General features: G+C 46.4%; 1 protein-coding gene across 2 annotated transcripts in view; it reads left to right on the forward strand.

The window, feature by feature from the left end:
- The window catches only part of LOC119455460 (E3 ubiquitin-protein ligase Arkadia-like), an 80,471-nt gene that overhangs the window by 51,282 nt on the left and 12,895 nt on the right, over nucleotides 1–16,294 (forward strand). For both annotated transcript variants that reach the window (XM_037716869.2, XM_049668797.1), the window contains exons 12-15: nucleotides 1,892–2,281; nucleotides 8,218–8,347; nucleotides 13,016–13,126; nucleotides 14,617–14,715. In XM_037716869.2, coding sequence (XP_037572797.1) covers nucleotides 1,892–2,281; nucleotides 8,218–8,347; nucleotides 13,016–13,126; nucleotides 14,617–14,715 — 730 coding nt within the window. The remainder of the gene's footprint in view (nucleotides 1–1,891; nucleotides 2,282–8,217; nucleotides 8,348–13,015; nucleotides 13,127–14,616; nucleotides 14,716–16,294) is intronic.

A 16,294-nucleotide genomic window follows, 5' to 3' on the forward strand; every position in this document is an offset into this window, starting at 1 on the left:
CGCAACGTATGATGCAGGAACGGTCCCACAGTTGCGACGCAACAGCGGGGTTACCAATGCATTGGGTTCTATGGGAGCTGTGCTGGGACCGGCTGAAAACGACGTAACAGCCGGGAAAACGCAGCACCCGGGAACGTAACAGCGGGGTTCTGCTGTAACACTATATGACGCTACGACGCCATCGTCACGCCTGCTCTTCATTTCCGATGCCTCGCGCTTGTGCGAAACGACACGCGTCCATGCTTCCAGTACCTGGTGTGACATTCCAAGGATGAGTGCTTCGACGAAAACGGAAAACCGGTGCACGTTACAATCGAGGGCGCGTTATAATCGAGTAAATACGGTAAGCGTTTCTTTTTCGAATTTTTGTGCTGAACCTGCATATAACAAAATCCTCTTTATAACGAAGTTTTTCGGGAATTTGTCAATTTCGTTATATCCAGGTTTAACTGTATTACTGTATTTCAAAGGGTAGAGCATTGTTTGGCGTCATGATGAGGTTGTGTGTGTGGCTTCCTCCCAGTGGCGGCAGATTGTTTTTAAATGTGAAAGCATTTCTATGCTTACTCAACGAGAAAACTGTTCGTGTGTTTGTCCTTCCCATAAGACGATCACTTTCAAGATAGAGCCTGCAGTAGCGAGCAACTGTACCTTCATGCTGCCCGTTGCTTCAACGCAAACGAGGTGGCAAGAACACAGCGCTCATGGAGCTCTCAGCACTTGCCGCACTCTGGCCGTCTCGCATATCGCTTTCAAGATATGGGGCTGTGCGTCTTTCTTCAACGCTAAGTGAGCGGCGAAAACACAGTGCGCGCCAATCTATCAGCAGTCGGCACACTCTATTGGCATCGCACATCACTTTCAAGATACAGCCCGCACCGCTGCTCCAAGACGTAGCCGCCGCCGGAGCACAGTTGATCACGGTTCATAATGGTTCGACGCGGGTGTATAATGCGCTAAAGAGTGAGAACGGCTTGTAATTATTGGAACGTCATCAGCGCATGCCTGGCACCGTCACCTGCACTAGAACCAACCAACAAGAGACAGTGCATCTAATAAATGTTTCATACATTCATTCGTTTCTTACATCTCCCTCGTTATTATACCCGTTATTATATTAGATCCCCTGCGGGCTATCTATAACACGAGTGAACGTTGCTTCTGCCAACCTCTTCTACATCATCGCGTGCAGGTCTCACTTAATAGTTCAGTTCGGTGTTGCAACCGCGCTTCTTTGTTTCATGATTCTATCGCGGTCGTTCTCGCAATTATACGAAATGCACCAGCGTACAACCACTGAACACCATGTCGTTACTACGAAATGCTTACGCACAGGATATTCTACATGTTTTTTTTTCTTCAACTTTCATTTCCTTTATTTATATTCCTTCTGCGTTTCAATCTAGAAAACACAGTTGTAATTTCTCCTATGCTTTCCTCTATAGGCTTTATTGTCTGTTAGCTTTATTTGGTTGCTACTAACAGTAAATTGAGCCCCTTGGTTCCCGTGAATCTATCTCAATTCAGAGTGCCGAGAAACAGTATCTTCAAGGTCAATATGTGCATTCTCTTGGATGAATGTCGCCGTGAATTAATGGAGTGGTAATGGCAGCGTTTCTTTTTTGCTCTTTTTTTTTTCTCTATTTTTCAGCATGAAGAATGCTTACTTTTCCAAGCCTTTCATTACGCATTCCACTCATTTTTCAAACGTAAAGTTTTGCTCAGAGGATGTTCTTTACGTACACTATCTGAATATAGACTTTTTACCTGACCCAAAATTTCGTTGCGTTTGGCCTTTAACATAGAGGTATATGTACACATGCTTGCACACACGTTCCAGTAAGAAAAGAGAATGGAAGTCCCTTAACATGCTCTCGCGATGACCTCGCAGGCAGCAAGAGGCGCTCGCCCTGCAGCGCATGATGGAAGCCCAGCGGGCAGCTGCAGGGCTGGCGGCAGGTGCTGCCGCCGCTGTTGCTGCAGCCGCAGCTGCTGTTGCAGCCCCTCCTATTCCCGCGGCACCACCGGCACCGCCCGAGAGCCTGTACGTGTGCGCCAGTGCGGAGCGGGGGGGACTCCTGGTGGCACAGAGCACGAGGGATGCAGCGCTGGCTCCCCAGGCTGTCCCCGAGGGCAGCGGCCGGGGGGCGGCCTCCTCGTCTGCGGAAAGCAGTGGTGGATGCCAGGCGACACTGAGTCCACCCCCGGTGCAGGTGGCTAGTGAGGCGGTTGTGCTGGACCCCAGTGTTCAGGCCGAGGTGGTCATCGCATCCCCCACCGGGTAAGCTGCCATCTATATATCAACTTCTAAAGAGATACCAAAGAGTGACACTGGATTATCAGAATACAACATAATATTAGTTTATCTATACAGTCAAACCTCAATTTAATGATATTCCGGTGTAATGAACTATTTTCATTTCCTGATCTTAGTTCCATTGAAAACTGCATATTTTTTTTTCCAATATAATGAAGTTATTTCGTGACACAGTTTCAATATTAACAAAGTTTTTGGTGATATGAAGCATCTACAACCTTTGTCAGAAAAGTTCCTGGACAAAGGTAATAGAAAATTGCACTTACCAAGTAATGATCCTAGCTCCTATCAAAATAGTCCCCTTGGCTATCTATACACAATTGCCAACGTTTCTGGAGGTCTTGGAAGCAAGCAGGGAAATCTGTAACAATGCTTGTAAGCTCATTTGTCACAGCCCGTTGGATGTCTGCGATATCTTGATGAAGCTGTCCTTTCAGTCGTCTTTTCACTCGCGGAAACAAGAAAAAGTCACACGGTGAGAGGTCGGGCGAATATGGGGGATGTGGGATGGCAATAACAGAATGTCTGGCCAGATACTCGTTAACAGGTAAAGCAATATGGGGTCTTGCATTATCATGCAGTAAGAACCAGTCCTGAGAATGCCACAAATCGGGGCGGCGACGTCGAATTGCTTCTCGCAAACGTTTCAAGACTTCGATGTAAAGAGTTTGGCTCACTGTTTGACCTAGAGGAACATGCTCATGGTGAACCAATCCTTTGCTATCAAAGAATGCAATCAACATTGTCTTTGTTCTCATAGGTTGTCGTTTGACTTTTTTCGAGGCTGGTGATCCATGACTCCGCCATTCAGCACTTTGACGCTTTGTGTGAGCCTCATGCTGGTAGCACCAACTTTCATCCCCTGCAATAATCTTTGACACAAAGTTGGGATCACGTCTGGCTCTACCCAATAGTTCAGCACAAATTCTTCGTCTTTCCTTTTTCTGTTAGTCTGTTAGTGAGTGACAGATGATTTTTGCATTAAGTTTCCGTTTCCCCAAATCTTTGCGTAAAATCTTATGACACGCATCACGATTGAAATTCAGTTCTTCTGATATCATACGCACAGTTACACGACGGTCTTCTTGCAATAACTGCTTTACACGCTCCACGTTTGCATCGGTATGTGCTGTAGACGAGTGACCAGCTCTGGGATCGTCTTCCATTGAATTTCTGTCTTCACGAAACTTTTTGTGCCAGTCGAAAACACGACTTCTTGAAAGTGCCTCGCCTGCATATGCTTGCTTTATCATGTTCCATGTGTCACTAGGGGTTTCCTCGAGCTTAATGCAGAACTTAATGTTCACACATTGCTCACAATCAGCATCCATTGTGTCACCTTAACTCATGGGTTCTCAAAGTGGGTTCCGCGGAACCTACGGGTTCCGCAGGCCCATGCTCGGGGTTCCGCGAGCCACTGATATATTTTCCCTGGTCCCGCCCTTGACAAGCGTCTAAAACGGCGAACACGAGGTGCGCTTTATCCAAAGAACCTTCATTACCGATGCCCGAGTGTCCAAAAGCACATCACAGTGCGTAACAGCAATGCGCGAACTGCGTAATAAATACGCAAGCAGCTTTTAGCCATCCAACCTCTGAGAACGGGCAGCACGCCTAAGCTTTCGTACTTGAATCTCAGAGGCCGTAGCTTACCACCATGCGCCTTTCTCCTATTTGTAGATAGGGTAGGTGCCGATAACGTGCGCACTGAACTATACGTTGGAGGAATAAAAAAAAAATGCGCGGAGCACCGCAAATGCGCGCCGCAGAAGAGCAAGAACGGCGTAGCGTCCAACCGAATCGCCAGACCGCATCGCCGTGGTCCTCAGCGTCAATCGTACGCGGCACGTGACTGACAGCAACGCCGAAGCGCTTCGTGCCTAATTGAGCCTTTTAAGCCTTTATTCTTGCGTTTATCGCCGCGCGTAACACCGCGTTGGCGGCTAGCCGCGTGCCTCCGTAAGTGCGTAGTCGCTATCTCTGATCGCGTCGATAACCACCGCAGTTTTGTCCGCAGCGGTTGCGCAAATAATAGTTTCGTTTTCACTCGATGCGCGCGTCGGCTGCGTGCCTTCCCAACTGCTTAGTCGCCTCCCATGGCAGCGTCGATAGCGACCGCAGTTTCGTCCGCACTTCTTGCAGCGAAAGGTAGTTTCGTTTTGACTTGGTGCGTGTGTCGGCCGCCTGCCTTCTGAACCGTAAAGTCGCCGTCCATGATCGCGTCGATAGCGGCCGCGGTTTCGTCCGCACTTCTTGCAGCGAACGGTAGTTTCGTTTTGACTTGGTGCATGCGTCAGCCGCCTGCCTTCTGAACTGCAAGGTCGCCGTCCATGATCGCGTCGATAGCGGCCGCGGTTTCGTCCGCAGCGGTTGCGGCAAGCAGTAGTTTCGCTTTGACTCAGTGCAAAGCTGTCGAAGATAAAAATCACCGGCTACATCGCGATGGACGGACAATTTGTTGGCCAGCAGCTGAGTGGCAAAAAAATAATCGGGACGTGCGCCCGTTGGTGGAAAGCGCGTCTCAGGTGAAAACGCGCGCCGCGAAGGATGTCGCGATGCCTTCGCCGCAGCTAGCGCTAATCAGTCATGAGATGAAGACAATTTCAGCTTCCGCACTGGTCTTGTGCTAAATAGAAACAAGATTTCACGATTCATTGAGTAAATAAAAGCGTGTTGGCGTAGTGAAGCATTTGTTTATTTTTTTCTTGATACCCTCGATAATTCGACATTCGGTTTATTCGGGGGGGGGGGGGGGGGGGGTTCCTTGGCACTTTATGGAGCTTAGCAGGGTTCCCTGGGATGAACGTACTTGAGAACCCCTGCCTTAACTAATACGACAACAACCCGAATAATGCGTTTCTAAGCACAGCCCTGCCACCTAGTGAGCTTGCGCAGGAACATGGCCAAGGTTATGGGAAGTAAGAAGACATACCAGGTAACATGAAAACATTTGTTACTTTTTAGTATTTCAAACTCGGAAATAAAAAAAAAAAATTGTCCTGGAACTTTTCTGACAAAGGTTGTATTTGTAGCATGTATAGCTAGTAAATCTATCAGAAAACAGTAAAATGTTGTCTGAGGGAGGAGGAACGGGCACCTATGTGCCATTGCACGTGTCTCTCTCACATGCCGGCCACACCCTTTATCTTGTAGGTAATCTGCGGCAAGTGCAAAGGAGCGAGCCGAGACGGTTGGTGCTTTGATGTGCATTGTGTTCCCGTGCATTTGTGTGGCTGTAAAGAAATCGTGTTCCCGAGATATGGTGCGAAGCGTTCGCTCGCGTTATGACAGCGAGTTCGTGGTCACCGAGTGAGATCTGTTTGCTTGAGCGAGGGTGGCACTGATAACACTACAAACCGTGCTTTGTGCAGTTGTCTCATTGCTATCACCATCAATGCTTAGCCTTTCTGTCGAAAGCGCAACTTTCTTTTTTGTTGCTCAGGAAGAATATTCGTATCTTTTTACACTTTTGTTTTTAATTTGTGGGCGCCATCTAATGACGGCTGCGGGCACTAGGCGCGGTAAGCCATAGCATCCAAGATTTATGGCGCCGCGCAATGCAACACCGGCCAATCTCTGACGCCGTGAGCCACGTCGATGCACTGCTCTTTGCGCGATCTGCACTGCACGCGCTGGCGCTCATAACCATGCGATTAGGGCCCGACCATTTTGTGATTTGTTTAAAAGTACTTACTAACATTGTACTACAGTCGAATCTCCCTACAACGAATGCCGCTAAAATGAAATTTCCGCTACAACGAAGATTTTACGATTCCTCATCAGCTGCCCATAAAAAGTAATACAAAAAAAGTATCTCCATAACGAAGGCGTTTTATTCGGTATTTCCGCTTCAACGAACTTTTCGAGAATGAAACTGGGACTGAATTGAAATTGGAACTGCCGAGTAGTTAAATTAGAAAGCCCTTCCAAAGCTGTGATGTTTGTATGTCCGCTTGAACGAGGTTTTCGCGAACGAAATCAAGTTCAAAGTACCGATTTATGCCACTGCAATCCATAGCCACGCGTGGTCGTCAAGCGCCTGCGCGAGACTGCACGGGATCACAACAATCGCTGCCATTTTCTGTGATGTGTGTGTCCGGTCGAAATGGCTACGCCAACGAAGAAGTGTTAATTTCTCTCTCTCGAGGAGATGGCACATATGATCGCCGAGGCAGAAAGCGGAAGGAAAAAATTTCGCAGTTTCGGCCGAAAGGCTAAGCATTGATTGCGATAGCAGATTAGTAGACAGCTATAGGAACTAAGGATCATAGTTTTATCGGCCTTATGAACTTGTAAAAATTCGCTTACTAACTAAATTACCAAGCACGGTGTCACGCGCCCACAGGTAAACATGAACTCATCTCGCTCGATGACCGCGGAAACTCTGTGTCAACATATGCTGGAATGAGAAGGCGTGGCAATAGCAGCGAGCGAATTGACCTCCGTGCTGTCTGTCGCTTCAACGCGAACTAAACGTCGAAAGCACAGCGCACACCACTTTACCGCCACTAGTTGCACTTTGCCCATGTCGCAAATCGCTTTGAAGATGAGGTCTGAGCGGGTGCGCAATTTGTGCACGGCGCAGATTGCTTACAAGATACGGCGGCCGCGCCGCATCCGCTGTTAACAGGATGCCAACGTCTCGTCGTCTGGGGAAAATGACAACCCGCTAGACACACTGACTCCGGCGACTACTTTGAAAGTGATGGATCCTTTTGACCTCATCTTAAATGTTATCAGAGCCCGCGACAACGACACTGCGATGGCTCTTTTACCTGACTGTGAGACTCGCGTGATGCCATTGCTTGCCGTGAAGCATAAGAAATCCAGACTTGACCGACTTCTGGAAATAAAACTGCTGCTTGCCAAGTTTGCTGACTTTGTCATAGATATGCAATGAAATTTTGATAATTCAAACCGCTTCATTGCGACGGTGCATGTGCCGCAAAATGAGTGTTTCGCTATCGGCCGGGCACGTGTGTTGAGTTTTGGCCGCAATCTACGAAAAATGCTGTAACAGCGGCGCGAAATGCATTCTCTCGTGAAGTGGACACTTTATTGACCGCCTTCGTTACGTCTCAACCTTTGCCCCACGCTATCGCAAATATTTCCCGGACGATGGTTTTGGTTTCGTTCGCGGCTTTGCCGTTTGGCGTACGTAAATACATACTAATTTGTCAACGAAGTTCCTCCACAACAAAATTTTTTTGCGTGTCCCATGAATTTTGTTGTAGCGGGACTCGACTGTTTCCACCAGGAATGCTCTGGGAATGGGTGAAGCTGTTTTCACTGCTGAAAATTGAAAACCTTGAATTAACGAAATTTGTGATTGAACGAAGTTTTTTGCTGCAAGTTTTGACTGTACGCTATTAATTAGTCATGAGTAGACACCGCCTTTATCCCATGCTGTGACGTGGAGCTTGTTGTGGAAAGTGTAAGCCTGTCTTTTATTTTTGTGTCATTAAGGTTTCTCGAGACTTTACTATTGGCAAGACTGATGGTTCTGGTATTCCAGAAGTGTAGTTTACTAGTCCAACTTAACCTAATATTCCTCTCTAGCGTCCCTTAAAAGGCCCCTCACCAGGCTTTATTGGAAATTTCGGTTGTGCATTGGAAGTTGTGAGGTGCTGTCTAGGTAGTGTTCATTGGCCTTCATTTCCTCCTGTAATATACCTATATCCTGCCAAATGGGATGAAAATAATACTTTGAAGCAATACTTTATCAGTGCAATTTGGTAACTTTGTCGCTCTTTGGTGTCATTTTAAGCAAAATAATAAATAAAGTTTATATTATGGCAAGCCTGTAAGGTACATTTGTATTAGTTATTGAACTAGACAAATGGTAGTTGGTTCCATGAGTGCTGTTTTAGTGGGCGTTCGTTTGTTTCTTTCTGTTTCAGTGCCGGAGAGGCAAGTGGGGGCCATGCTCACCTGCATCACCACATCCACCAGCACCACTACCACCACCCACCGACACCACCGCAGATCCACTCTTTCTCGCCCCTTACCTTGGCCCTGCCACCTAGTGTGGTTAGTGCCCCTGTTTCTCGTTTTGGTATTCTGGCACATGTCGTTCACTGTTCAGTTGTGCCCACATCACGTTTTACTGCAAGTTATGCTTAATGTTTGCACTGGTCCTTGAAGCCTCTTGTCTGAAGCCTCACATGTCATATGTGCCTCAGACATGTGTCACTCAAAATTTTACGTGCAATAGCAAGTTAAGCTGCCTCTTAAGTGTTAGCTGAGAAAGAAAATGTGGAATAAGCCTCAAAGCTATCAAAGCATCTCGGACGTAACGGCCGTTGCTATCCAAACACATGCTAGGTGGTGGCATGATACCACTCTGCCGCGAACACGAATTCACGGCTTCACAAAGGTGCTTTGCTAATGCAACTTTGTAACTATGCACCAAGTTCAACCAATCAATCAGTCAATTAAATGTTCTCTGGACACATATGCATTCTCTCCACCAGCTAATAAAAGCTAGCTGTGGTGCTCGTCATATTTGCTTCATCTCTCCAATGCTTCTTTGTTTCTTATGTGCCTGTGCACTTCTTTGGATCATGCACCATTTTACTCAGGAAAAGGTACCTTTTTACATGATTCTTGATTTGGCTGAAAGTTGATTATTTCAGTCTAGCCTCTCTAGAAAACACAGAAAATAACTCATTTTTCTATCTAGAAGGAGCAGCAGTAGTAGCAGGAAAGAAAAAAAGGCAAAGAGAAATGAAAAGTATATTTCTTTGAGGTGGGCAGTTTAGGCACATATTGTGAAGGATTGCAGCATGAAGAGACCTTGTAGTCTTGAGCTAGTCGGTCTTTGATGGCGTAGGACTTGTCATGTGCTGGTAGGGGTGTGTGAATATTCAGAACTTTTTAATGGCAAATTGATTATCATCTGATTAAATTCTGTCCTCGCATTGAATGGTGCACTGTTTGCAAAGACGAGTATTTTTTGAATACATTACAGTCTGCTCTGCTCAATCAAACATGACATGGAAGCAACAATGCAGTAATAATGCACATAAAAAAAAGTTCCCCGTTGATTCATTTTTGATGCGAACGCATCAAATGGCTCATTGAGCAAAAACGGCACCTAAATTTGCATTGACTGCAACGCCACGTCACGAGCGCGCCTTGACGGATTTCTCATTGGCTGTGACGCCACGGCACGAGTGTGCCTTGACGGGGCAGAGCGGGCAAAAGAATACCTGCTGCCACAGTAGTGTGCAAAGTGTTTCGTGAGGGGTGGGGGCATCGCTGCGACGTCACGTCAACCTCACCCTTGGAAGCCTGTGTTATCCACATGTTCCTTGTCCACGCAAGCTTTCGCCTGCGTTCTGCACCTCAGTAAGGCCAAATCGAAATGCACCAAGCGTCTCGGCGCGCTCGCTTGCCCATGAGGAGTTCATAACTCAAAGTACCACTCAGCGGCATTCAATTGGACATAAATGCTTTGGCATTCACAACTCATTTGTCCTCGGATATTTTTAAAAGAACCATGGGAAACGAGCGTAAGAGCCAGAAAAATGTAACTGTGAGGAAGGGTGCAAATCGCTGCAGCAGTGTCAGAAACAGCTCTGAATGGCAGCGAGTACAGGTATTAGATGTCTTGGTGCTCATAACTGTGACCGGTTTGCGCATGCATGCATGCAGGGACACGTGCAATGTTCCATGACAGTGGCCCTCCCCCTTTTTTTTTTTTTCACTCTTGATATCTTCGATGTGCTTCACCGCATAACACGGCCCTATTGCGGCGAAGCTGATGTTAGACCCCTGCAGGCCCCAAAATAAACCTACCCCAGCACTCGGCGGATTTGGCCCAGTGTGCTTGGTTCCCGGTAGGTTTTAACCAATGCACAGTTTTTTCGGGTGCTTTGCAAAGAGCTCTGTGGACGTTGCCTCCCAATGCTTGTGCAGCGTCTGGCTTGTGCAACCTCGATCGCTTGTTGCAACGTACTGGTCGCCTGCTGCAATGTGCGAGAGCAAATTTTCTTCTGTACAGCTAAATTTATGTGACTGCCGCATTCAGATGTGATTTAAGGTGTGGGAACACTACAGAGTGGCAACATATCATATGGGAACACGATACAGTAAAGCCTCGTTAATTCGGATTTCACGACTCGCGTCTTCGTCTGAGACATGCTTTTTCACTACCGCATGCCCATTGTGATTATTGTTTCACCAGTGAGCTGATTAGCAATGGCACTGTGTTGTAGCCAGTGGGTTTGATGTCAGCATGCAGACTGCAGTGAAATCGCTCCAAATCCTGGACAGCTTCCGCAGTCTTTGACATTACACTGTGCATTGCATGGAGTTAAACGAAACTACTGCGTGCCGCAACCGTTGCAGGCGAAACCGTGGTCGCTATTGAAGCGATCACGGATGTTGACTACGCAGTTCTGACGGCAAGCGAACAATGCGGTAAATGCAAATAAAAGCTATAAAGGCACGAGTTGGCACGAAACGTGTGTTCCTGCTGTTCCCAAACGATTTCTGGTGACTATCGTGATGCGGACTTTGCCTCTTCATTTTGGTTGGATGCCAGTACCGCTATTGTTCTACTTTTATGTGATGATAAAGTGGCACATTTCTTTAATGTCTGTAGTTTCAGTGCATGGTTTTTCAATGCAATTAGCATTCTTTGGGAACTTCACCCAGTTTGCGGTGTGTCTGTCTGTCCGTATCTAACCTCTTGCATGCCAACTTGGGTCACGGGGTAGTCCATGGTCTAATGGGTAGCGCATCGGGCTGCTGTGCGGAGGGAACCGAGTTCGAAACCAACCATCGGAACCAACTTGGGTACACTGGTTATGTGCCACTCTTCAGTGAACCTCTGTGACGCCAACTTGCATCACTGGGTATGTGCCGCTCTTTGATGACAAAAAAAGAGAAGTTACTCTCAAGTGTTTCTGGTGCTGGTCGGAATCTTACCAGCATCATATATATTGAGAAAGTCTTGTCTCAGTATACATTCACATATGTGCCACGCATGGAGTTTGTGGCGGTGCAGCTGGGTGGCGGAGCATGTCCCGAGTGAATCGCCAGAGAGGAACCCCACCGCAGTACACGCCCCATACATGACGCGTTTTGGCAGTCACAACACGGTGCCACTACATTGCTTCAGTGCTAATGGCGTAACGGCAACAGTCATCCTGCTGACAGTTTCTGGTGGGATTTTTGTTGAGTACATAGATAGACTAGCATAAGTAATTTTTTTAACGAATTTTGTAAAGTTCACCCAGCTTGTTTTTATGTTTTGAATCTGCTTGACACAACTGGGCCCCAAATTTTGAAATGTTACATTTCATTTACCACTTTTATCTTGCGTCGCGCCGAGGAGCCGACGGTGGTGCGGCAGCCTCAAACCACGTCCGAACCAATGACGAAGGGTCAGAAGAATGGAAAATGAAGTTGATCGTTAGATAATGCTAGGCCAGGGACGCCCAGCCATAGCAAAAGTGAGGCATGCCATGTGAGCCACTCGCAAGAAAACTCAGTGGTTCCCACTAGTAAAAAAAAACATCACAGTTTCGCCCGAAAGGTGAAGCATCGATTGCGATAGCAAATTAGTGGACAGCTATACAAAGTAAGGATAGTAGTTTTATCAACCGTATAAACTTGTAAACATAGGCACACTAACTAAATTAACAAGCATGGTGTCACGCACGCACAGGTAAACATGAACACATCTCGCTCGATAACCGCGGAAACTCGCTGTCAAAACGCGGAGTTAGAAAGCGTGGCAGCAGCAGCGAGTGGATTGAGCTTCGTGCCAGTGCTCACATGAGCGTGATTTTAGATGCGAAAACACAGTGAGGGCGGACTCTGCCCCTGTCGCAGATGGCTTTCAAGATATAGCTGCGTGGGCAGGCACACACGGCGACAGCAAGGTGTCGTTCTTCTTCTTCTTTCTGCGGTTTTACGTGCCAAAACTAGTTCTTATTATGAGGCACACCGTAGTGGAGGGCTCCGGATTAATTTTGACCACCTGGGATTCTTTAACGTGCACTACAACGCAAGCACACGGTCGTTTTTGCATTTCGCCTCCATCGAAATGCGGCCGCTGCGGCCGGGATACGATCCTGCAATCTCGTGCTCAGCAGCACGCCTTAGCTGACTGAGCCACCCCGGCGGGTAGCAAGGTGTCGTGCTGCGTGATTGTGTGATTATCACACAAACCCGTTTGTATGTTATTCATTTATTTTAATGTTGATGTTTTCATCATTTTTGCAATTGCGTTTGGGTTAGACAGTAGTATGTGTGAAGTTCCACCATTTGACAACATGCAGCAGCCCCAATTTTGGACAGAATGGTCTTCAGATGTGATGGACCATTTTCACTGGATTATTACAGTTCGTTTTAACAAGCATCAACTGTATTCGATTTGTATTCAATTTTTGCCTAAAAAAATTATTTTCGCACACCCCTGTGGTCTGGTGCAAAAAATTGGAGCACCCGTGCACATTGCCAGGAGACCATTTCCAATCTGAAACCTGCATGAATATTTTCTTCTCCACTTTCTTTCTGGTCATAACCAGTGCTATGTGATTGTGGGGGAGGTTATCTGCACAAATTAGGTCACAAGGGTGCTCTGCTGTGCAGACTGTTTGAGTCTTGATTTCAGTGCTGAAAAAATTTGTCCTAAGCAGGGGGAATGTGTTTGTTACTAATGCGTGTTTTTCCTTCTCTTTGCAGGCGGCTGTCTCGCAGAGGTTCCCTGACCTGTATGCCATTTCGGCGCTGTCTGATATTCCTCAGTACGTCTCGCTGCCCCATTACATGCCGCTGCTCTCAAGGCATGTTCAGGTAAGAGTGTGCTTTGTCCAAGCATTAAGTAACTTTGGATAAGTTCGTGAAGTGGCTTAGCACAATTGAGGGCTGATGGAAGAGGCGGTTTTCATCTTTCGGGCCACACCACAAAACAGGCGAAGGACGCAAAAAACCAAGTGCTTGGGGTGTTTTCGTCTGTATGGGGTTGCAGTCTAGAATTATTGTGAAATGACTTTGTGGGCTGTGTTTGGGGGGGGGGGGGGGTTGTGTAAGAGATTGCCAACGACCACATTCAGGTTGTGCAAAGAATGCGATACAATAATATTAGTGCCGTAAGAGATGACGGATGTGGAAGAAGATGGAGCAGGCGTATTTTATTATACTGCTATGTATTCAGTTCACTTCAGTCAACTAGCCAAGCAGCGACTTATAACAGCTTGTACAAGCTACAAAAGAAACCCATGCACATTCCTTGAGAAAGGTCTGCAACTGAAGAAAAGTTTGTCTGCTGCCATTTGGGGCTGGTCTCTACCAAAATGAGCTAACCAGGAGACTAGCAGAGGATGGGGTGAGAGTGCACCATTTTACAACTGGAAGGTGTTTCCTTTGTAGGTGTGTGCTGCTTCTGAATTGATGCCTACATTGCTTTTCATAAGAAGTAACAAGGAGAGACTTGCAGCTCTGCATCGAACAGGAACTGCAGCAATGTCTCTGAGAACTTGTCCGTAACCCAAAGGGTATAGTGACGTTCTGAGAGATATTACTGCAGTTCCTGCAGACCTGGTAACTGCAGTGGGCAATGCATGTGTGTGCGTGGACATCACCCGAGGCCAAATTGCTCTCTTGTGTCTTTTTCACAACCTAAACGATTGTAGGTACGAGTCTCTAGAAAGGCATTGCTGTTGCTGAGCATCCTGTGGCAGAAACGAGTTTGAGCTAAGAGGTAGTAAAATAAGCAAAAGTCCAATGTAAATTTTTAACCTCTTAGAGCCTGAATATGTTTGTCTCAAGAAAAACAATTGAATTGCAGCTAGAAATACATGTATGGAAGGTAAGAACATCCAATGTTACTCGCCATTTGCTACCCCGAGTGAGATTGAGCGAGATGAGAACGGGCACCTAGCACAAAACAAGGTCTTTATATTCACATGTTCTTGTACTGTGCAAACTCAGACTTTTCAGGTGAGCCACCCCGCATCCTATGGCAGTGTGTAAAATAGTCGGCATTGCAGAAATGGCAACTTCAATTTGTGCACCGGAATGGATGCAGCTGCACGAGTTCCTTGGAGTGTTCACCCTCGTTCAAAACATCACGTGCAAAGCATTGTTTTTCGAGTTGGAGATGGTGACACGCTGATGAGTTTTTTCTGAATGACTGCACATTACATAAAAATTAGGATTAGGAAATTAGCGAGCTCAGGATTATTCAGTATGTCACGAAATCTCGACAGCAGACTAGAAGAGGTTAAGTGATTAATGTTTATGTAAGTCGTTACTTATGCTTCAGTGCTTCTTGGTATTTGCAGGAAACCATGAGGTTGTTTGAGCATCGTCGCATGGTAGTGAACCGTGGGGCTTCACAGAACACTATTGAGCGAAACACGTTTCCTCACAAATACAAAAAGGTCAGTCTTTCTTTGTGTTTGTCTACTATATTTTATTGCCACTGCTTGTGCATCCAAGTCTTGTTTATTGAGCAGAGGGCACTGACTTATAGCAGTTCTTGTTCTCTCTTCTTTTCTTTTTACTATGAATAATCGGTAGTAGCGTGTAGTTGTTTGTTGTGGCTAGGTATGATGCCACTGCTAAAATTGGGGTTGACTCTGCACCAAACGGCAACTTTCGCCGCTGGATACTGACGAAGCTGTGCTGGTTAGGCCTAGTTGCATCGTATGGCCGTGAGAAAATTTTGCTGCCAGCCGACGTGTTGGCGCGCAGCAGGCTGTCGCGGCATGGTGGTCGTCAATATGTTCGGACCTGTAAACCGCCTCGGTGATTGGGTGTGAGATCGTGAGCTAGATGGGCGCCTGGAAGACGAGATTGGGAGCGCAGGCGACATGTCGGAAACTAGCGCAAATGTCCTCAAAAAGTTTGTTTTTGTGCTTACTGGACACTAGACAAAGCGGCAAAAGCTCGCATGCAGGCAGAAAGCTCCAAATTGAATTTGCATGTCAAAACCTAATCTGACAATGTTGCAGTCAAAGGTCGCATGCCCATATCTGCACTTCGCAACAGAACACGATGCACATTGAGCTATGCGACAACTTAGCGAAGTGCCCCCGTGGTTTGACCAGCGTCGTATTTCAGCTAAACGTTACATCGGTAAAGCACAGCACAGGGTGAAATTTAGCAAATTTTTGATATTGTTGGCGTTGCAATAAAATTAATTTCGCTGCTAAAGTTCATGTTTTCGGACTGTCCGATTGTTCAGACGTTTTTGTGAAAAATTCAAAAAATTTGTCAACGACTGTTTTGATCGTTAAGTTTGACATTCAGTATGCCAATTTCACATCTAAGGCAAAGTCTCGACACAGACAAACCCGCCATGTGACGCCATGTGATTATGTTGCATGGCAGCCTAGAAGTCTGGCGGAGCCTATAGGAGCTGCACTATGGCCCTCTCTCGAGTGACATTCCCCCACAATAAGCTACGTAGATTAAGGGGAGGGGGAGTCTGTGTCTAGACTCCCATCTATGAATGTGAAATTATCCTACTGAGTGTCAAATTTGAATATACGAGTATCTTGGAACGGAAGCGTTCTTGATTAACCAAACAAAATGAAGTTATCTTTGAATTGGTTACTAAAGTGTTTAATGTTCATTTATTTGGTTCTTTAGACAATACTATAATATAAAAATATTTACAGCTTAGACCATTTATAACCTAACCACTTATAGTGCATAACCAGCTATAATGCAGCCTTTTCTGACTCCCGTTTGCCTTCCCATAGAACTCGCTTAGAACTCCTTTCCATGTTTCATAGAACCATAGAACTCCTTTCCATGTAGCATATCGCTTAGAGTGCAGTCGTGCGGTACAAAATACCGGTTATAATGCTGCTTCGGCAGGAAAATCCTGTGCATAAGCGCAGTAGTTAGCGCGCTTCACAATGATGGGAGGGGATAGTGACAAGGGCGATGTGGAGGAGGAAGAGGTCATGCAGGAGCGAACGAACAAGGAGCGAAAAAAACAAACGAAACAAA

The sequence above is a fragment of the Dermacentor silvarum genome, chromosome 6 (genome assembly GCF_013339745.2).
Source record: "Dermacentor silvarum isolate Dsil-2018 chromosome 6, BIME_Dsil_1.4, whole genome shotgun sequence".
NCBI lineage: Eukaryota > Metazoa > Arthropoda > Arachnida > Ixodida > Ixodidae > Dermacentor > Dermacentor silvarum.